The 23,169-nt window shown below is 38.3% G+C and overlaps 1 protein-coding gene across 1 annotated transcript in view; it reads right to left on the bottom strand.

The window, feature by feature from the left end:
- The window catches only part of LOC128655268 (aminopeptidase NAALADL1-like), a 154,533-nt gene that overhangs the window by 76,921 nt on the left and 54,443 nt on the right, over positions 1 to 23,169 (bottom strand). Inside the window, exons 10-12 of the mRNA XM_053708928.1 lie at positions 5,264 to 5,349; positions 5,043 to 5,106; positions 2,244 to 2,311 (exon numbers count right to left, since the gene is read on the bottom strand). Coding sequence (XP_053564903.1) covers positions 2,244 to 2,311; positions 5,043 to 5,106; positions 5,264 to 5,349 — 218 coding nt within the window. The remainder of the gene's footprint in view (positions 1 to 2,243; positions 2,312 to 5,042; positions 5,107 to 5,263; positions 5,350 to 23,169) is intronic.

Below are 23,169 nucleotides of genomic sequence, written 5' to 3' on the forward strand. Positions count from 1 at the left end.
TAAACTTTTTTGTAAGGTGTGCTAAAAAAACAAATTTTGTATTTGTATTTAACATAACCAGGGAGACTGACCATCTCCCATTGGTTTAAGCACCCCACCCAAGTTCAGGTGTGCTCATAACAGTGTAATAGAGTTGTGAATAAAAAGCCAGGGAGTCTCATTCTATTATGACGAGTAAAAGCAGGAATGATTCAGCCCTCTGTGGCAAAAAGACTATAGTGTTAGGGCCAGTCGAATTGGGGCACCTTGTAAGTGGTGACTGGCTAAGCAAAATATGGCCATATTGTGTGACTAAGTTCCCAATATTATTTAAAAAGAATAGTTGTCTCTTGATGTATTTGCAGGCAATTTTTTGCAGCAATTCAAAAAATATGTTGTGCTTTTGAAAATGGATGTGCTCTGATACCTTTTTGTTTGTGTGTGTATATATATATATATATATATATATATATATATATATATATATATATATATATATATATACAGGGAGTGCAGAATTATTAGGCAAATGAGTATTTTGACCACATCATCCTCTTTATGCATGTTGTCTTACTGCAAGCTGTATAGGCTCGAAAGCCTACTACCAATTAAGCATATTAGGTGATGTGCATCTCTGTAATGAGAAGGGGTGTGGTCTAATGACATCAACACCCTATATCAGGTGTGCATAATTATTAGGCAACTTCCTTTCCTTTGGCAAAATGGGTCAAAAGAAGGACTTGACAGGCTCAGAAAAGTCAAAAATAGTGAGATATCTTGCAGAGGGATGCAGCACTCTTAAAATTGCAAAGCTTCTGAAGCGTGATCATCGAACAATCAAGCGTTTCATTCAAAATAGTCAACAGGGTCGCAAGAAGCGTGTGGAAAAACCAAGGCGCAAAATAACTGCCCATGAACTGAGAAAAGTCAAGCGTGCAGCTGCCAAGATGCCACTTGCCACCAGTTTGGCCATATTTCAGAGCTGCAACATCACTGGAGTGCCCAAAAGCACAAGGTGTGCAATACTCAGAGACATGGCCAAGGTAAGAAAGGCTGAAAGACGACCACCACTGAACAAGACACACAAGCTGAAACGTCAAGACTGGGCCAAGAAATATATCAAGACTGATTTTTCTAAGGTTTTATGGACTGATGAAATGAGAGTGAGTCTTGATGGGCCAGATGGATGGGCCCGTGGCTGGATTGGTAAAGGGCAGAGAGCTCCAGTCCGACTCAGACGCCAGCAAGGTGGAGGTGGAGTACTGGTTTGGGCTGGTATCATCAAAGATGAGCTTGTGGGGCCTTTTCGGATTGAGGATGGAGTCAAGCTCAACTCCCAGTCCTACTGCCAGTTTCTGGAAGACACCTTCTTCAAGCAGTGGTACAGGAAGAAGTCTGCATCCTTCAAGAAAAACATGATTTTCATGCAGGACAATGCTCCATCACACGCGTCCAAGTACTCCACAGCGTGGCTGGCAAGAAAGGGTATAAAAGAAGAAAATCTAATGACATGGCCTCCTTGTTCACCTGATCTGAACCCCATTGAGAACCTGTGGTCCATCATCAAATGTGAGATTTACAAGGAGGGAAAACAGTACACCTCTCTGAACAGTGTCTGGGAGGCTGTGGTTGCTGCTGCACGCAATGTTGATGGTGAACAGATCAAAACACTGACAGAATCCATGGATGGCAGGCTTTTGAGTGTCCTTGCAAAGAAAGGTGGCTATATTGGTCACTGATTTGTTTTTGTTTTGTTTTTGAATGTCAGAAATGTATATTTGTGAATGTTGAGATGTTATATTGGTTTCACTGGTAAAAATAAATAATTGAAATGGGTATATATTTGTTTTTTGTTAAGTTGCCTAATAATTATGCACAGTAATAGTCACCTGCACACACAGATATCCCCCTAAAATAGCTAAAACTAAAAACTACTTCCAAAAATATTCAGCTTTGATATTAATGAGTTTTTTGGGTTCATTGAGAACATGATTGTTGTTCAATAATAAAATTAATCCTCAAAAATACAACTTGCCTAATAATTCTGCACTCCCTGTATATATTCATATCACTTAATTCATATACTAACAAACATAATAAAATATTTTGTGCACACAATCATAATTTGGCATATATCATATTGGTCTAGGTTGTAACCTGTGACAAACAGAGTTTAGTTTTTATTTTAATTTATATGCCAAAAGCTGTATTATGTACATATTTTAAACTTTTCACATATTTGTGCTGATTTCCTCTTATGTTACCTGCTTGGATGCTGCGAAAATGACGCTCTGCGCAGGAGGAGTTCCCTGGGCTCTCAGAGTGTCACTAGCTAGAACGAGTATGAGATGTTACAATACAGCGGTGGCAAATACAGAGACATTTAATATTTTTATGAAATCAATGGAATGTCGTTCCGTCAATGATTGAAAGATGTTAAAGATAAGATAACAGAAAATGTAATAAATTATGAATAATAAATAAATTTATGGGCAACTAACAAATAAAGGGTACATGACATCAAAATTCAAATACATTTTTACAGTATTGTTTTGTCTTTATTTTGATAATCTGTCTGATAAACTCTTGATAGTGGCTGTGATTGAGTGTAACTCGTAAAAATACCAGTAGTCCCACATTGAACCACAACTGTTACACCTATGCTCAGTTTGATATTTACATATTTTGTGCTAGAGCACACCGCATAACTCACCACTTGTAATATGAGCAATGATAGACCACCCGGTGCTATCCATTGAAAATAAAGGGCACCCTAAAAAATGTCTGCCATGTTTAGATTCTCTAGTAAATTGTTGAAACTTTTCACTTGTAATACCAGATTTTACACTTTTCTTAGTGCCCAGTTTACCAACATTAAAAAAAACAACAACATTAAAATACCAGACATCTGAAAATATAGTAGACACACAAAGTATCGAAATCCTTCTAAAGCTGAAATCTGACAATGGCCTTGATTGAATAAATTGTAAAACTATCATGCTGAAAAAATTAACCACAACATCACAACTTAAAAATTCAATTTATTGTCAGTCACCAGCTGGTCTAAATCAATGGAACTATTCTTGTAACTGTTTACTTCTAGATGTATAAAACAAGTTTCAAGGATACTGTCATCACAAAAGTTCCTTAAAAACATTATTAAACAAATTAATAAAAAAAATAGACTCTATATAAAACAGTTTGCTAACATATACAAAAAAGAAAACAATACAAATGAAGCAACCTCGTCAGCTTTAAAATAGAGGAGATACTATCCCAAGATAAGATATTTCAAAGGAGCAATGTTATCTGTATGAACAACGAGGTCCCTTAACAGATTAACGAGCGCCCACAGATGTAGCCCAATATAGGGCTAGATAAAGAGTAGAGCGGTAATTGCTGCTCCTGCTCACATGCTAACTCTGCTCAACTTCTGCTCTTTGTGCAAGTTGTGTACTGCACGTATTACAAGTTGAAAGTAAATCTTTTTTGCCAGTGTGCCAACCCGACGCACGCAAAAAAAAAAATTACAATAAATTACAATATTGCAGCCACATTAACGCACTATCCCATTGACTTCAATGGAGAGAGAAAAGTGGAAAAAACCATACTGGCTTGCTAATCCGAATCGCCATAAGCCTCCTACTCTAACAACCCCTAACCTGCCTCAAAAACCACCGCAAAGTCCCCACTACACTATTAACCACTAAACTGCCACACCCCCATTGCAAATTAACCAGCCTTTTCTTGGGGGGGGAGGGTGTAGGGGGTTAATTGTAGAGTTTTGTAGATGCCCTACAAAAGGCACTTTTAAGGGCTATTTTTGTAATTCAGTGTCAGTATAGGTTTTTTATTTTTGGGTAGGGTTTTTTTTGGTAATTTATTTGTTGTTTTTTGTAATGGCAGGTTTGTTTGTTTTTTTGTAATGTTATTTTTTCCCCCAGTAATGTTAGATGTGTTATTTTTAAAGTAAGGTTAGGTTTTGTTTTCTTTTTAAAGGTATTTTTTTTTTTTAAAGGTACTGTTAGGTTTGTTTGTTTTTTACACGTAAGGTTAGTCTGTTTGGTGTAATTTAGGAAATGTTAGGCTAGGGGGTTTAGATGTAAGTAGGTTACTTTTCAATTGGGTTGTGGCGGTTTAGCGTTTAATAGTGTAGTGGGTTACTTTGATATGGGGTGTGGTGGTTTAGGGGTTAATAGTGTAGTGGGTTACTTTGCGATGGGGGGGCTGTCGTTTAGGGGTTAATAGCGTAGTGGGTTACTTTTTGATGGGGGATGTAGTGGTTATGGGTTAATAGTGGAGTGGGTTACATTGCGATGGGGGTGGTGGTTTAGGGGTTAATAGTTTAGTGGGTAGCTTTGCGATGGGGTGTGTGGTGGTTAAGGGGTTAATAGAATAGTTTAGCCCAACTATTTCCTCCGGCCAAACACTTTCAGGTAGTGTAAAAAGTTTGAGCGGCAAATGCGATTGCGTTCGAGCCATCACATTTACTTTCAACTTGAAATACATGCAGACATTTCCGCTCAACGCCAGCCATAGAAAATATGGGGAGCATAAATTACAGCAAATTTGCTGTAATTTATACAGCACGCCACTAGTAGTATGGATTTGAGCGTAAAGAACACTGTGATCTTGTAATTGTGTTTACGCTCCTCACGATAGCAATCCACTCATAATTAGGAAAATAGGCAATCTGCTCAAAAATATAAGTATGTGAGTAAACTGTTAGAAACTCTAAACGTATAAACCATTAAAGAAAATGTTTTACAGATACATTATGATTTCTAAATTGGCATCAATAATAAAGTAAATGCCACAGGGAAGAGCAAGGTTTGGTCCCCTAACACAAACCAGATGTCCCACTTGTACAAAACTAAATTTCCAGTCAGCTTACAGCCACATCATGTCCCGTCTTCCTCATTAAAAATACAATATTGCCACATTTCCAAAAATACCTCTCTAGTGTTCAGTATGTACACTGCTAAGTCAGCCAACTGATAGTGAAATCTAATTGTATGTATTATAATGCCTATGTTGTAAAGCAGCATTAATTCAGGCCTCACCAAAAACGGAGATATCAACATTGATGTAGGCTGTGGTTCTGTCCCTCAATTTGCTGTAGTATTCCTAAATTGAAGAAACAGTATTGTAAACAAATGATTTACATCACTTATACATATTTGAAACAAAATATTTAATTATAAATATTAACATGTCACTGAATTTGAAGTATTTTGCCATCTGACTCTTATAGTAAATTGTCACATTTATTTTCCAATTTTACCTCTGCAAATTCTGTTGAGCCAATTAGACCAAACTCTTCTGCACCCCAGCTGCCAAAAATAATGGATCTTCTGGGTCGCCATTTACCTATAAAATATCATAATAAAATACAAATCTGTGTATCTAGACAATTAAACAATGGGGTCTGAATATCGATGGAAATTGCATATAAACAATGACTGATTTGATTTCTCCTAAAAAGATATCTAGAGGCCACTATAGATAAACTAAAATTACATGTCCATGTATTTGGAATTTTCTTTATAATGATTATTCCATGTACGGTTTCTACTAATTCAATAAAATTAGCAATTGCTTCTAGATCTACTACACTTCCAACTCTGCTACCTCCTCCACAAAGCTATTTATGTACCTAAGTTGTTCTACCATTAAGATTATATATTAATGCAAAAGATTATATGGTGTCAATTGAACCCTGGAAGATGTAATGTTAATATTTACTCCCAAGCATAACTGAAATAATCCCTTTTCAAGCTATCATCCTAGCAGATAAAACATGCTGTAAAGGTGTCTAAGTAGACTAAACTGACATTCTCTTTAAATTAGTTTGAAAACATGTAAAGAGTTTTTCTTAGCAACAACCACAATATGATCTTATTTTGTAGATTTATTGTTTTGATACTTAGCTAACTATTAACTTCTACCACCTCAAAGCCTTTAACCACTGTCTGTTCTTCTTGCTTTATATCATTATTGATGACAACTATTTTTATTTAATATAAGGTATTTTACTTTCCTCTCGTTTCACCTTTCAACAATTATATCCCATCTCTTCCTTCACATTTTCCTCATTCGAAACCCACATGATTAGCTTATTCTCTCCCTCTCTATACAGGTTGCAGTCATATACTGACCCCCTGGCTCCTCAACTCAATTTCTAGATCACTTGGCTGCCTGGCTACCTCATTTCCTTTCCTCAGACACCCTTACCATCATTCTTGGCGACTTCAACATCCATCTTGACAATCCCACTGCCTCCTCTGCAAAACAACTTCTGCAACTCGCTTCCTCTTTTAGTATGTCACAATGGACTGACTCTCCCACTCACAAAGACGGTCACTCTCTTGACCTGATCTTTAGCTATCAATGCACTATTTCAAACTTTTTGAACTTTCTGACCACCATCTCCACACTTGCAACATATCATCCCTCCCTACAACTCTCCCTCCTTCTACTCCTCACACCAAACTTCACAGAAGCATTATGTCATTAGATCAGCAAGTTTGCTAATTCCCTCGAACTTCTCCTCTCATCCATTTCCTCCTTTTCCTGCCCTGACCAATCTATCTGCCACTATAATTCCACCCTTACATCTGTCCTTGACAATCTGGCCCCTCTTACCACAGCTCGGAAATCACACACTTATCCTCAGCCCTGACATACTCCTCTAACACGTTACCTATGCAGATGTTCTCGTACTGCTGAGCGGCACTGGAGAAAATCTCGGAGTTCAGCTGATTTTTTTCATTACAAATTCATCTTGAACTCCTACTATTCTGCCCTTAATCTCTATAAGCAATATTACTTATTTATCTCTACTCTTTCTTTAAACCCAAAACGTCTGTTCCACTTTCAATACTCTTTTCTGCCTATCCCCACCTCCTAATACAACTTCTATTTCAGCTCAAGACTTCACCAGCCACTTCAATAACAAAATCAACTCCATCAGAAACTAAATCAGCTCTCAACATACTTCCATTCTCTCACCTCTTCAAACACTCGCAATCAAACACAACCCACATAGCCATAAACTTAGCTCTTCCTCCCTTGTTACTGAGGAAGAAGTTTTTTTTAACTTATACTGCACTCTCAACTCACTACCTGTCCCCTTGACCCTATCCCCTCACAGCTACTCCCCTCCCTCTCTTCTACCCTTACCCCTATACTCACACACATTTTCAACCTCTCCCTCAGCACCGGTATATTTCTCTAATCTCTGAAACATGCACTGGTCACACCTATCCTCAAAAAACCTTCTCTTGATCCAACCTCCCCATTCAACTACTGCCCTCTTGCCTCAAAGCTTCTAAAAAAGCTAGTATATGCACGCCTATCCCATTTCCTTACATTAAACTCCCTCATTGACCCACTGCTATCTGGATTTCATCCCCATCACTCCACAGAGACAACAATCGTTAAGGTTACCAATGACCTACTTACAGCAAAATCCAAAGACCACTTCTCTCTACTTTTGCTCCAAACCCTCCAATCATTTGGTATTTGTGACACAGCCCTCTTATGGTTCTCTTCCTTCCTGTGAAACCGTACTTTTAGTTTAGTCTTCTCTGGGGCCTCCTTTGCCCCGTCTCCACTTTCTGTTGGGGTACCGCAAGGCTCTGTCCTTGGTCCCCTTCTCTTCTCAATCTACACGTCATCATTAGGTTCCCTAATAAAGTCCCACGGGTTCCAATATCATTTGTATGCCGAAGACACCCAAATCTACTTCTCTGCACCAGACCTATCTCCTTCCTTGCTAACCCATGTCACTAACTGTCTTTTTCACATCTCTTCCTGGATGTCCTCTCACTACCTCAAGCTAAATCTCTCCAAAACTGAGCTCCTTATTTTCCCCCCTTCTTTCAAAATCTACACCCCCAATCTCTATAACTGTCGAGAACTCCATTACCCCTACCCCGCATGCCGATGTCTTGGGGTCACATTTGACTCAGATCTTTCTTTCACTCCTCACATTCAGGTCTTGGTTAAATGCCTCCGCTTCCACCTTAAAAAAATCTCTAAAATTAGATATTTCCTTACAGAAGACACAACTAAGATTTTAATCCACTCTCTCATCCTTTCCCGCCTCGATTACTGCAACTCTGTCCTCTCTGGTCTCCCCAGCTGCCGCCTAGCTCCTTTACAATCCATAATGAATGCCTCTGCCAGGCTCATCTTCCTTACACATCGCTCCTCATCTGCTGCACCTCTCTGCCAATCCCTTCACTGGCTTCCTCTTACCTCTAGGATTAAACACAAAATTCTCAATCTGACATACAAAGCCCTCAACTACACTGCTCCCCTCTATATCTCAGACCTTGTCTCCAGATACTCTTCCTCTCATCCCCTTCACTCTGCTCATGACCTCCTACTCTCCTCCTCTCTTGTTACCTCCTCACACTCCCATTTACACGACTTCTCCAGACTGGCTCCCATCTTGTAGAACTCTCTGCCTCGCTCCACAAGACTCTCCCCTAGCTTTGAAAGCTTCAAGAGCTCCCTAAAGACTCTACTGTTCACTGATGCATAAAACCTACACTAACCTTTCTTTATACCAGTTCCTCTCCTCCATTGCTATCCCCTTGAACCCCCTTAGCATGTAAGCTTAAGAGTCCAGCTGTTTGTAGATCACCTTCTTAAGAGTTGACTACAACAGTGCAACTCTTAGCAGGGCCCTCTACCTGTTTGATCCCTATAAATGTTTTGTTCTCTACAAATAACCGATAATAATAATAATGACAACTACCTATGCTTTTAATGCAATTTTTTGCTCCATAAAATCTCTACTATCAGTTCATGATATACAAATATTGGGATATGAAAGCCAAACTTAAACGTTTATGTTTTATTTAGAGTATGCAATTTTAAAAGACAATTTAATTTAGTTCTGTCTTCAAACTTACTTTATTCTGTTGTTATCCTTTATTGAAAAGCATACCTAGGAAGGCTAAGAAGTAGCATTACTGCAATCTGGCTGGTATTTGGTGGCTACACATAAATGCCTCTTGTCAGAGGCTCACCATTTGTTTTTCATCTAAATTGCTCTTTGAGTTTCTAAGGTGATAACAATGCAAAATTGATTTGTGCATTAAAAGCCTGCAGCCACAAATGGCTTTTCAATGGAAAAGCTCAAGAGAAAGCCTTTTCGTGTGTTAAGTACCAGTTCTCAAATTAGAAACTGGGCAGTCACCAGAAACTGACAGATATAATAGTTCTTTCCCACTTCTTAAGCTTACAATAAAGGTCTAATCAAATAACCAATTTGTTCACAGTGCAAGCGAACTACTCATTTACATGTGTGACATTAACCATCTAGTGGCAGAGCAATCAGAAAGCCACAAAGACTCATTGAGGAATGTTGAGAAGTAAACTTGTCAGTTAGGTTTGATTTTTAGTTTGTTGTTGTCATGTTTGCTGTTATATTTAGATTGTTTATTATTTGTTTGTGTTTTGTTTCTAAAAAGGGGAAGATATGTTGAGTATAGTTTGCAATGAACTTTCATTATATCATTGCTACAGGAAGTGAGTTCAAGGGGCAGGGGCACACAGGAAACAGGAAGAGTTCTAGTTCAGTCTAGTGTGGAGTTGTATTGCAGTCAGTCAAGTAATAAAGTTATTGTAGAAAAGCAGTCTGTCTCTGTCTTCATCAGTTATATAAATAAGCAGACAGCACATGGTACCAGAAGTGGATGTTTCTCCAGGAATTGAACTACAGCAATAAGACAAGAAATAAAAATGGATACATACACAGCATGGAGCAGTTACAAGACAACATCATCCAGCACAAGAGCAAAGACATTTTCACAGTGTTGCCAGCCTCAAACCACCACCCGAGCTCAGGTTTGTGGGGAATTTGGAAGAAGTGTGGGGAACATTTAAACAAAGGGTTACACGGTACATGAAAGCCACAAACACCTCTTCACTCCCAGATTATCAGAAAGTAGCTTTGCTTTTAACTGTTGCTGGGCCAGAGGCTCGAGACATTTATAACAGTTTTCAATTATCAGAAACTGATGGTGATAATTATGAGCTTGTTATGGAGAAATTTACAACATACTGCACTCCCAAGAAAAATGAAACGTATGAACGTTTTGTGTTTAACTCAAGGGTACAGCAACCACATGAGACAGTAGAAGAGTTTGTCACTGACCTCAGATTAAAAAGCAGGTCTTGTAATTTTGGTGCTTTGCAAGAATCACTGATTAGAGACAGACTTGCAACAACAACAAAACACGTGAGAGGCTTCTCAGGGATTGTGACCTGACACTTCAAAAAGCTATCACAATATGTCAGTCGGCTGAACAGACCAGAAAACCGCTAAATATATTGCATAAAGACAGCACTCAGGAAGTGGTGAATGAAGTAAGGAAATGCCAGTCAGCAGAGACAAAAGGAAGGCGAGTTACACCTCTATTAGATAGGAAACAGAGTAAATCATGTAGCAAATATAGAGGCAATAGAGAGAGATCATGCTGGAAATGCGGCAAAGTCCATGATTTCCGTAAATGTCCAGCATATGGGCAGAAATGTAAACTTTGCAAGAAATATAATCATTTTGCCTCACAGTGTAAGAAAGGTACACATCGACATGCAGTGGAGACAAATACCTCTGGTGAGGAGGATCTTTTTGTAGATATGGTGCAGCAGGTGTCAATGCCTGATAAAGAATGGATTGTAAAAGTGGGAGTTCATGGTACAGTGATACCATTTAAAGTGGATACTGGAGCAGATACTAATGTGATTCCTGAGAAACTATGGGCAAGACTAAAGCCTAGACCAAAACTGCAGAGACAAAATAAAATACTGAGAGCATATAATGGACTTGAAATCCCTACTGTGGGACAATGCACTTTATTCCTACATCATAATACCACAAAAACAAGACACAAATTTGTTGTAGTTCCTGGAGAAAGAGTTCCTATACTTGATTTACAGTCTATACGACAGCTAGGGCTGGTCAACAAACTGTTCGCAGTTACAGAAATTAAACATAAGAGCACTACTACCATGCTAGAGGACTACAAGGAAGTATTTGTTGGGCTTGGTAAGCTTCCTATGGAATATAAAATAGCTTTAAAACCTGGAGCAGCAACAGTAATTCATGCAGCACGCAAAGTATCTGTAGCTTTAAGAGATAAGCTTAAAAAGGAGCTATACCGCCTCCTTAAATTAAATGTCATAGAACGTGTGCATGAGCCAACAGAATGGGTTCACTCTTTAGTTATTGTGTCAAAAAAGGATGGTTCATTAAGGCTGTGTTTAGATCCAAAAGAGTTAAATGCAAACATTAAAAGAGAGCATTACCAGATACCAACAAGAACTGAAACTAGGAGAGATGGCAGGTGCCCAGGTGTTTTCAATCCTTGATGCCTCAAATGGATTTTGGCAGGTGCCTTTAGCAAAAGAAAGCAGACGCATATGCAGTTTTAATACACCATTTGGAAGGTACAGTTTTAAACGTCTGCCTTTTGGACTATGTTCAACCCCTGAAATATTTAATCGAACCATAGAGCAATTATTTAATGGGGTGGAAGGCGTAAAAGTTTACATAGATGACATACTAATTTGGGGTACTACAGAAAGTGAACATAACAACAGACTTGAGAAGGTGCTACAGATTGCTCAGGAAAATGGATTGAAATGAAATAAAACAAAATGTAAATTTAATCAATCTGAAATTCTCTACTTGGGAGAAATCATCTCATGCAAAGGTGTCAGACCTGATCCAGCTAAAGTATAGGCTATTGAAAAAATGGAATCCCCTGCTAGCAAGAAAGATTTACAGAGATTTCTAGGGATGGTGACTTGGGCAAATTTATAGCTAATCTATCAGAAAAAACTAAACATATGAGACATTTATTGTTGAAGGATGCTAAATGGTGCTGGGAAAAAGAACATGAAGCAGAATTTGTATTACTTAAAAAACTGCTCAGCACAGCACCTACTTTGCATTATTTTGATGTCTCACGAAAAACTAACGGCTAGATTTAGAGTTTGGTGTTAGCCGTCAAAACCAGCGTTAGAGGCTCCTAACGCTGGTTTTGGCCTACCGCTGGTATTTAGAGTCTTGTAGGTAAGGGTCTAACGCTCACTTTGCAGCCGTGACTTTTCCATACCGCAGATCCCCCTACGCCATTTGCGTATCCTATCTTTTCAATGGGATCTTTCTAACGCCGGTATTTAGAGTCTTGGCTGAAGTGAGCGTTAGAAATCTAACGACAAAACTCCAGCTGCAGAAAAAAGTCAGGAGTTAAGAGCTTTATGGGCTAACGCCGGTTCATAAAGCTCTTAACTACTGTGCTCTAAAGTACACTAACACCCATAAACTACCTATGTACCCCTAAACCGAGGTCCCGCCACTCTAATACATTTTTTTAACCCCTAATCTGCCGACCGCACACCGCCGCAACCTACGTTATCCCTATGTACCCCTAATCTGCTGCCCCTAACACCGCCGACCCCTATATTATATTTATTAACCCCTAATCTGCCGCCACCAACGTCGTTGCTACCTTACCTACACTTATTAACCCCTAATCTGCCGACCGGACCTCACCGCTACTATAATAAAGTTATTAACCCCTAATCCGCCTCACTCCCGCCTCACTAACCCTATAATAAATAGTATTAACCCCTAATCTGCCCTCCCTAACATCGCCGACACCTAACTTCAAGTATTAACCCCTAATCTGCCGACCGGACCTCACCGCTACTATAATAAATGTATTAACCCCTAAAGCTAAGTCTAACCCTAACACTAACACCCCCCTAAGTTAAATATAATTTAAATCTAACTAAATAAATTAACTCTTATTAAATAAATTATTCCTATTTAAAGCTAAATACTTACCTGTAAAATGAACCCTAATATAGCTACAATATAAATTATAATTATATTGTAGCTATTTTAGGATTTATATTTATTTTACAGGCAACTTTGTATTTATTTTAACCAGGTACAATAGCTATTAAATAGTTAAGAACTATTTAATAGCTACCTAGTTAAAATAAGTACAAAATTACCTGTAAAATAAATCCTAACCTAAGTTACAATTAAACCTAACACTACACTATCAATAAATTAATTAAATAAAATACCTACAATTAAATCTAACACTACACTATCAATAAATTAATTACATGAAATACCTACAAATAAATACAATTAAATAAACTAACTAAAGTACAAAAAATAAAAAAAGCTAAGTTACAAAAAATAAAAAAAATAATTACAAACATAATAAAAATATTACAACAATTTTAAGCTAATTACACCTACTCTAAGCCCCCTAATAAAATAACAAAGCCCCCCAAAATAAAAAAAATGCCCTACCCTATTCTAAAATAAAAATAGAAAAGCTCTTTTACCTTACCAGCCCTTAAAAGGGCCTTTTGCGGGGCATGCCCCAAAGAATTCAGCTCTTTTGCCTGTAAAAATAAACACAATACCCCCCCAACATTACAACCCACCACCCACATACCCCTAATCTAACCCAAACCCCCCTTAAATAAACCTAACACTAAGCCCCTGAAGATCTTCCTATCTTATCTTCACCACACCGGGTATCACTGATCCGTCCAGGCTCCGAAATCTTCATCCAAGCCCAAGCGGGGGCTGGAGATCCATCAGTCTGAAGTCTTCTATCAAGCGGCAAGAAGAAGTCCAGAAGAGGCTCCAAAGTCTTCATCCTATTCGGGCAGAAGAGGAGATCCGGACCGGCAACCATCTTCATCCAAGCGGTATCTTCTATCTTCATCCGATGACGAGCGGGTCCATCTTGAAGACCTCCGTCTCGGATCCATCCTCTTCTTCCGACGTCCTAAGTCCGAATGAAGGTTCCTTTAAATGACGTCATCCAAGATGGCGTCCCTCGAATTCCGATTGGCTGATAGGATTCTATCAGCCAATCGGAATTAAGGTAGGGAAAATCTGATTGGCTGATTGAATCAGCCAATCAGATTGAGCTCGCATTCTATTGGCTGTTCCGATCAGCCAATAGAATGCGAGCTCAATCTGATTGGCTGATTGGATCAGCCAATCGGATTGAACTTGAATCTGATTGGCTGATTCTATCAGCCAATCAGATTTTTCCTACTTTAATTCCGATTGGCTGATAGAATCCTATCAGCCAATCGGAATTCGAGGGATGCCATCTTGGATGACGTCATTTAAAGGAACCTTCATTCGGACTTAGGACGTCGGAAGAAGAGGATGGATCCGCGCTGGAGGTCTTCAAGATGGAGCCGCTCGTCATCGGATGAAGATAGAAGATGCCGCTTGGATGAAGATGGTTGCCGGTCCGGATCTCCTCTTCTGCCCGGATAGGATGAAGACTTTGGAGCCTCTTCTGGACTTCTTGCCGCTTGATAGAAGACTTCAGCCGGATGATGGATCTCCAGCCCCCGCTTGGGCTTGGATGAGGATTTCGGAGCCTGGACGGATCGGTGATACCCGATGTGGTGAAGATAAGGTAGGAAGATCTTCAGGGGCTTAGTGTTAAGTTTATTTAAGGGGGGTTTGGGTTAGATTAGGGGTATGTGGGTTGTAATGTTGGGGGGGGGTATTGTGGTTTTTTTTACAGGCAAAAGAGCTGAATTCTTTGGGGCATGCCCCGCAAAAGGCCCTTTTAAGGGCTGGTAAGGTAAAAGAGCTTTTCTATTTTAATTTTAGAATAGGGTAGGGCATTTTTTTATTTTGGGGGGCTTTGTTATTTTATTAGGGGGCTTAGAGTAGGTGTAATTAGCTTAAAATTGTTGTAAGTAAGGTAAGTATTTACCTTTAAATAGGAATAATTTATTTAATAAGAGTTAATTTATTTCGTTAGATTTAAATTATATTTAACTTATGGGGGTGTTAGTGTTAGGGTTAGACTTAGCTTTAGGGGTTAATACATTTATTAGAGTAGCGGTGAGGTCCGGTCGGCAGATTAGGGGTTAATACTTGAAGTTAGGTGTCAGCGATGTTAGGGAGGGCAGATTAGGGGTTATTACTATTTATTATAGGGTTAGTGAGGCGGATTAGGGGTTAATACATTTATTATAGTAGCGGTGAGGTCACAAGAGCTGCTGGTGCAACGTCGCCCCCTGCAGACTCACGGCCAATGGGCCGCCAGCAGGGGGTGTCAAGTTCCATTGTGGGGGGGGGGGTGTCAAGTTCCATTGTTTCGCCAGAAACACGGGGCATCAAGTTCCATTGGGAGCTTGATAGATAGGCCCCATTGTGTATTGCATTTGGCTGTGAAGCTTTTCATAATTTTGTTTATGGCATCCCATTTACAGTTGAAACTGAGCATAAACCCTTAATAACTATTTCACACAAAGAATTGTGGAAAGCACCACCAAGAATTCAGAGGTTACTTTTGAAGTTACAGAAATATGGTTATATATTGGAATACACCCCAGGAAGACATTTATTAATTGCAGATACTTTATCTCGAATTTGGACAGATCACCTGATGATGGAACTGACTCAGATATAGAGGTGCATGTCAATAGTGTTAAAACGTCTGAAGCCATTTCATCAACTATGTGGCAGAGATTACAAAAGGCAACTGGAGAAGATGAAATTCTTCAAAATGTAATACAAGCCATCAATTCTGCAAGTATAAAGGTATACATGCCAAAGCAGTATTTGCCACATAGGGAAGAGCTCTCAGTGTTTGATGGTATTCTTCTGAAAGGCAATAGATTGGTAATTCCTGTATCACTGAGAAGAGAAATGTTACCTAAAATACATGAAGGGCATTTAGGAATACAAAAATGCAGAAGGAGAGCTAGGGAAGTTCTTTTCTGGCCAAAAATGTTTAATGATATCACAACCTTCCTCTCTGCATGCCCAACTTGTCAGTCCTTTCAATCTGCTCTCCCTAAAGAAACTCTTGTGCAGGAAGAAATGGTGAGGATTCCATGGCATACAGTAGGTGTGGATCTCTTTTCACTGAATGGCCAGGATTACATAGCCATATTAGATGCTTACTCCACCTATCCTGAAGTTGCCAAACTGAGAAATACTTCTTCAGAACAGGTGTGCGAGAAATTATGAGCAGAGTTTTCAAGGTATGGCATTCCAAATGTCTTAAAGTCAGACAATGGCCCCCAGTTTTCATGTAAACATTTTCAAGCATTTTCTGAGGAATTTGGATTTACACATATAAAATCTAGTCCCAAGTATCCCCAGAGTAATGAATTAGCAGAGACTGGAGTAAAAATTATTAAGAGGTTGCTAGCAAAGGCTAGTCACTCAGGAGAGAATCCACAAACAGCTTTACTTAATTATCGCGCTACACCACTGGAAGAAGGAAAGTCTCCAGCAGAATTGTTTTTTGGCAGGTAGATAAAAAATAAATTACCTCAGTTGGCTCTTACCCAGTACCATGCAAACAGCAAATTAGACAAAATGTATTGTAAGAGGAAAGAGAACATAAGAGAACGTCAGAAGAGAAACTATGACGGGTGCAAAAGATCACATTGAGCTGCATGTTGGGGATGTTGTGAAAGTCTGGATAGGACAAAAATGGGACAATGAAGCTGTTGTGTTGCATAAAGTGACAGAATGGTCATTTGAAGTGAAAACCACAGAAGGTTTAGTTCTTAGACGAATCTGTGATAGCGCAAACAAAACACAGGAGGGCGCCTCCTAGTGTGATATAGTTCAGACAGTATACATATATACAATGGCAATAGACCGGTACTCACAAGTATGGCAGAACTCACTCGTGCTAAGTGACACCTACTGGGATCTCTCAGTGTCCTAGCTCACTGCTCTAGGGCTTCCACACACCTCCATCTGGGGCGTTGTCTCCAACCGCAAAGAACTGGCTCTCAGTCCAGTGAAATGTATAAAATCACTTTAATATAAAACTGTTTAAAAACACAGTGTACAGAAGTTAGCACTATGTATTAAAATCATGCAACTAGTTTCTCAGCTGGCATGCTGTTTCTTCAGGCATCTACAAACTGACTGAGAGCTCTAGACTATAAACTAAACTAGACCAATAGAAACACAGTTGTGTTATCACACCCCTATACACAGCTGTTGCAAACCTTAAGTAATTTTCTACTTAACCCTTCATATCTCCCATACATTTTTGCTTCAAAATGAAAACAATAAAAGATACATAAAAACACTATCACAGATTTGTTTTTGACCTCTTTTTGGGAAGGAGCAGCCGTCATTTGAGGATAAAGATACCAATGAGTGCAAGTCCAAGTGGAGACCATATCAACAGAGACTGACCACCCTATGGACTGATAAGTCACAGCATTATATATGCATTGTAACAATTGTTTTATATTGGTATCATTGTATTGTCTTGTATATTGTTATTTGGACCATTTGGTTTGTTTGCGCCCCCTTAAGTGGTGACGAGGGATTGTCATCAGGCTGGTTTTTTAGTTCTTAGACAATTTACAGAAGATACCAAAACTGACATGGAATCGTTTAGTGATACAGATGGATCATTGTGGGCTGAAGATGGAAGGACACTACCTGAGGAAAATGGAGCATTAGGACATGACATATTGCCATTTCATGAAGCTGATGTGGAAGAACTAAATGACACTCAAGCATCTCTTGCCAGAAACATCCAATTATTAACAAATATACATCTAGTGGCAGAGCAATCAGAAAGCCACAAAGACTCATTGAGGAATGTTGAGAAGTAAACTTGTCAGTTAGGTTTGATTGTTAGTTTGTTGTTGTCATGTTTGCTGTTATATTTAGATTGTTTATTATTTGTTTGTGTTTTGTTTCTAAAAAGGGGAAGATATGTTGAGTATAGTTTGCAATGAACTTTCATTATATCATTGCTACAGGAATTGAGTTCAAGGGGCAGGGGCACACAGGAAACAGGAAGAGTTCTAGTCCAGTCTAGTTTGGAGTTGCATTGCAGTCAGTCATGTAATAAAGTTATTGTAGAAAAGCAGCCTGACAACACAATCAGTGAATAACCATATGAATGCCATATGTATTTTGGTATTAGAGGCATACTTCTATAGCCACTTCAGGATCCCAACATCTACAAATGTATGGTTTTTTTAACATTTGAATCACAATTGCACTTTCATTATCATTCACTAATAGTCTTGTATCTTCATAACCAGGTTTTATAACAGGATCTATTGAAAGGACTTGTAATATCATCGTATACTAGACTAAACTGTAAAGCATAAACCTGCTCCATTGCAACTTTGTATCTGCCTAGTCCTTTCAATAGCAGCCTGTAGTCCTTTTAATAGCAGCCATCATGTTTTAAGCAAACGCCAAAATGGAAACAATGCTTTAACAAACAATCAGCTAGATTACAAGTTTTGAGTTGCGGCTTGTAATGCTAAAAATATGGCGGGACTTCAGCAACTGTAAGTGGATCGTCGGGGGTTAGTGATAGGTTTTTTAAAGATTTTTTGGGTGGGGTTTTTTTTAGTTTAGGGTCTGAGCAGTAAAATAGCTAAATGCCCTTTTAAGGGCAATGCCCATACAAATGCCCTTTTCAGGGCAATGGTTAGCTTAGGTTATTACAGATAGTTTTTCTATTTGGGGGTGTTGGTTGGGTGGTGGGTTTTACTGTTGGGTGGGGTGTTTTTATTTTTTTACAGGTAAAAGAGCTGATATATTTGGGGCAATGCCCCACAAAAGGCCCTTTTAAGGGTCATTGGTAGTTGATTGTAGGCTTTATTTTTGGTAAATTGTTTGTTATTTTGTGTAATGTATATTTTTAGGGGGTGTTTTTTTTTTTTAAAGTAAAAGAGCTGTTTATCTCAGGGCAATGTCCTACAAAAGGTCCTTTTAAGGGTCCTTGGTAGTTTGGGGGGGTTTGTAGTGTTAGGGGGTGTTTGTATTCTTTTTAAAGTAAAAGAGCTATTTATCTCAGGGCAATGCCCTACAAAAGGCCCCTTTAAGGGCCCCCAAAAGGCCCTTTTAAGGGTCCTTGGTAGTTTATTCTAGAGTAGGATTTTTAATTTTGGGGTGTTTTTTTTTAAGGGTATTAGAATAGGATTAATCTTTATTGTTTTGGATATTTTTTTTATTTTTTTTGTAATGATAGTTTTTTTATTTTTTGTAATGGTAGGTTTTTAATTTTTTGTAATGTTAGGTCTTAGTGTAAGGCAGGTTAGGTTTTATTTCACAGGTAAGTTTGTATTTATTTTAACTAGGTAGTTAGTAAATAGTTAATAGCTTAATAATAAAGTTACTTAGCTCTAATATAAATATTTATAGACTACACAGGTCTATGAAGTATAAATTATAACTATAAATTACACCTTTAAATACAGCATCAATTAAACTACTGCTATAGAGACTACCTTTGATTTAAAATATTAAATATATTTAATTAGCGTTGCGGAATCTGTTGTCGCTCTACAAATAACCGATAATAATAATAATAATAATAATAATAATAATAACAATCGCTTATACTTTACAAGCTACCAATATTTGAGAGTTTCAGCTTTTCCAATCAGATTTTCTAAAATCATAAGTGAAGGTATCACTATTTTGCAACAGTTCACAGTGTTAGATCTCTCTTTCCTTAAGAGAGGGTTCCAGCCAGGGTTCAGAGACTTTCCAAACAGCAGGCCCAAATGGTGTGAGTCTCTTGTTTAACAAAGTGAGTCTGTCCTCATTTCTTGTATAGTGTGGCCTATATTCTTTGACATAGCCCCTCCTTCAATTTTAGAATCATTCAAGAGAATTTCTCTGGGTACACCCTTTGAGTCTGAACTCATCTCTCATTGGATATATTTACTGGTTATTGAATTTCCTTAATTGAATATCTTTGGCTGCAATTCTCGCATTGAACATCAATGGGAAAACAGGAATTTGGAACGTACTGTAGTTCCATTGAGTAAATTATTCAGCTACAGGAAAATATATTTCCTTATATATTTATGTAAATATATATTCAATATACATATTCAGCTAGATTAAGAGTTTGGCGTTATGAGTGAAAAAGCAACATTATGCTTCACAATGCTGCTTTTTCCCTAAAGCTGATATTACAAGTCTTGCAGGTATAGCTGTACCGCAGACTTTTTTGGCCGGCACGCAAAGTCAGTACCGCACTTTTAAAAAAGTGCTTTTTCAATGGGACTTCCATAGCGCCAGTATTACGAGTTTTTCCTGGGAGGCCAAAAAGTGAGTGGTACACCCTATACCGACATCTAAAGTCAGTAGTTATGAGTTTTACGTAAACTACCTATTAACCCCTAAACTGAGGCCCTGCCGCATCGCAAACACTAAAATAAAATTATTAACCCCTAATCTGCCGTTCCGGACATCGCTGGCACTATTAAAATGTATTAACCCCTATTCCGACGCTACGCGACATCGTCGCCACTATAATAAAATTATTCATCCCTAAACCACCGCCCTCCCACATCAAAAACACTATTTAAAATAATTAACCCCTAATCTGCTGTCCTCCCACTCCGCCGCTATAATAAACCTATTAACCCCTAAACCTAACCCTAACACCCCGTAACTTAAATATAATTAAAATAAATCTAAATAAAATCTACTATTAATAACTAAATAATTCCTATTTAAAACTAAATACCTATAAAATAAAACCTAAGCTAGCTACAAAATAACTAATAGTTACATTGTATCTATCTTAGGTTTTATTTTTATTTCACAGGTAAGTTTGTATTTATTTTAACTAGGTAGACTAGTTAGTAAATAGTTATTAACTAAGCTACCTAGTTAAGATAAATACAAATTTACCTGTAAAATAAAACCTAACCTGAGTTACACTAAAACCTAACATTACAATAAAATTAAATAAATTAAATTAACAAAATACAATTATCTAAAGTACAAAAAATAATAAACACTAAATTACACAAAATAAAAAAGAAATTATCAAAAATAAAAAGGAATTACTCCTAATCTAATAGCCCTATCAAAATAAAAAAAGCCCCCCCCCCCAAAAAAAACCTCTAGCCTACACTAAACTGCCAATGGTCCTTAAAAGGGCCTTTTACGGGCATTGCCACAAAGAAATCAGCTCTTTTACATGTAAAAAAATACAAACAACCCCCCAACAGTAAAACCCACCACCCACACAACCAAACCCCCAAGTAAAATCCTATCTAAATAAACCTAAGCTCCCCATTGCCCTGAAAAAGGCATTTGGATGGGCATTGCCCTTAAAAGGGCATTTAGCTCTTTTACAGTGCCCAAACCCTAAGCTAAAAATAAAACCCACCCAATAAACCCTTAAAAAAACCTAAAACTAGCCCCCGACGATCCACTTACAGTTTTTGAAGACCGGACATCCATCCTCATCCAGGCAGCAGAAGTCTTCATCCAAGTGGGCAGAAGTCTTCATCCATACAGTATCTTCTATCTTCATCCATCCGGCACGGAGCGGGTCCATCTTCAAGACATCCGTCACAGAGCATCCTCTTCTTCCGACGTCTGTTGAAGAATGAAGTTTCCCTTTAAATTACGTCATCCAAGATGCGTCCCTTACATTCCGATTGGCTGATAGAATTCTATCAGCCAATAGGAATTAAGGGGGAAAAAATCCTATTGGCTGTTCCAATCAGCCAATAGGATTGAGCTTGCATTCTATTGGCTGATTGGAATAGCCAATCGGAATGTAAGGAACGCCATTTTAGATGACGTCATTTAAAGGGAAACTTCATTCTTCAACAGACGTCAGAAGAAGAGGATGCTCCGCGCCAGATGTCTTGAAGATGGACCCGCTCCGCGCCGGATGGATGAAGATAGAAGATGCCGTCTGGATGAAGACTTCTGCCCGCTTGGATGAAGACTTCTGCCGGCTTCGATGAGGACTTCTGCCCACTTGGATAAAGACTTCTGCCGCCTGGATGAGGATGGATGTCCGGTCTTCAAAAACTGTAAGTGGATAGTCGGGGGTTAGTGTTAGGTTTTTTAAGGGTTTATTGGGTGGGTTTTATTTTTAGCTTAGGGTTTGGGCAATGTAAAAGAACTAAATGCCCTTTTAAGGGCAATGCCCATCCAGATGCCCTTTTCAGTGCAATGGGGAGCTTAGGTTTATTTAGATAGGATTTTATTTGGGGGGTTTGGTTGTGTGGGTGGTGGGTTTTACTGTTGGGGGGTTGTTTGTATTTTTTTTTACAGGTAAAAAAGCTAATCTCTTTGGGGCAATGTTATGCAAAAGGCCCTTTTAAGGGCAATTGGCAGTTTAGTGTAGGCTAGGTTTTTTTTTATTTTGGGGGGGCTTTTTTATTTTGATAGGGCTATTAGATTAAGAATAATTCGTTTTTATTTTTGATAATTTATTTTTTTATTTTCTGTAATTTAGTGTTTATTTTTTTTGTAATTTAGAAAAATGTATTTTGTTAATTGAATTAATTTTATTTTATTGTAATGTTAGGTGCTAGTGTAACTCATGTTAGGTTTTATTTTACAGGTAACTTTGTATTTATTTTAACTAGGTAGTTAGTAAATAGTTAATAACTATTTACTAACTAGTCTACCTAGTTCAAATAAATACAAACTTAGCTGTGAAATAAAAATAAAACCTAAGATAGCTACAATGTAACTATTAGTTCTATTGTAGCTAGCTTAGGGTTTATTTTACAGGTAAGTAAGTATTTAGCTTTAAATAGGAATTAGTTAGTTATTAATAGTTTTATTTAGATTTATTTTAATTATATTTAAGTTAGGGGGTGTTAGGGATTTGTTAGGATTAGACTTAGGGTCATGTTAGGGGTTAATATATTTATTTAGTGTTAGTGATGTGGGAGGCCAGAGGTTTAGGGGTTAATAACTTTAGTATAGTGGCGGCGACATTGGGGACGGCAGATTAAGGGTTAATAAATTTAAATAGGTGGCGGTGACGTTGGGGGCGGCAGATTAGGGGTTGATAAGTGTAGGTAGGTGGTGGTGACATTGGGGGCGGCAGATCAGGGGTTAATAAGTGTAATGTAGGTGTCAGCGATGTGGGGGGCGGCAGATTAGGGGTGTTTAGACTCAGGGTTTATGTTAGGGTGTTAGGTTTAAACATACATATTTTTCCCCATAGACATCAATGGGGCTGAATTACGGAGCTTTACACTCCGCGATTGCAGGTGTTAGGCTTTTTTTAGCCGGCTCTCCCCATTGATGTCTATGGGGAAATTGTGCATGAGCATGTCAAAACACTGTTTGTATTTGGGTGCGGTATGGAGCTCAACGCA

This window comes from Bombina bombina, chromosome 4 (genome assembly GCF_027579735.1).
Source record: "Bombina bombina isolate aBomBom1 chromosome 4, aBomBom1.pri, whole genome shotgun sequence".
In the NCBI taxonomy this organism is placed as follows: domain Eukaryota; kingdom Metazoa; phylum Chordata; class Amphibia; order Anura; family Bombinatoridae; genus Bombina; species Bombina bombina.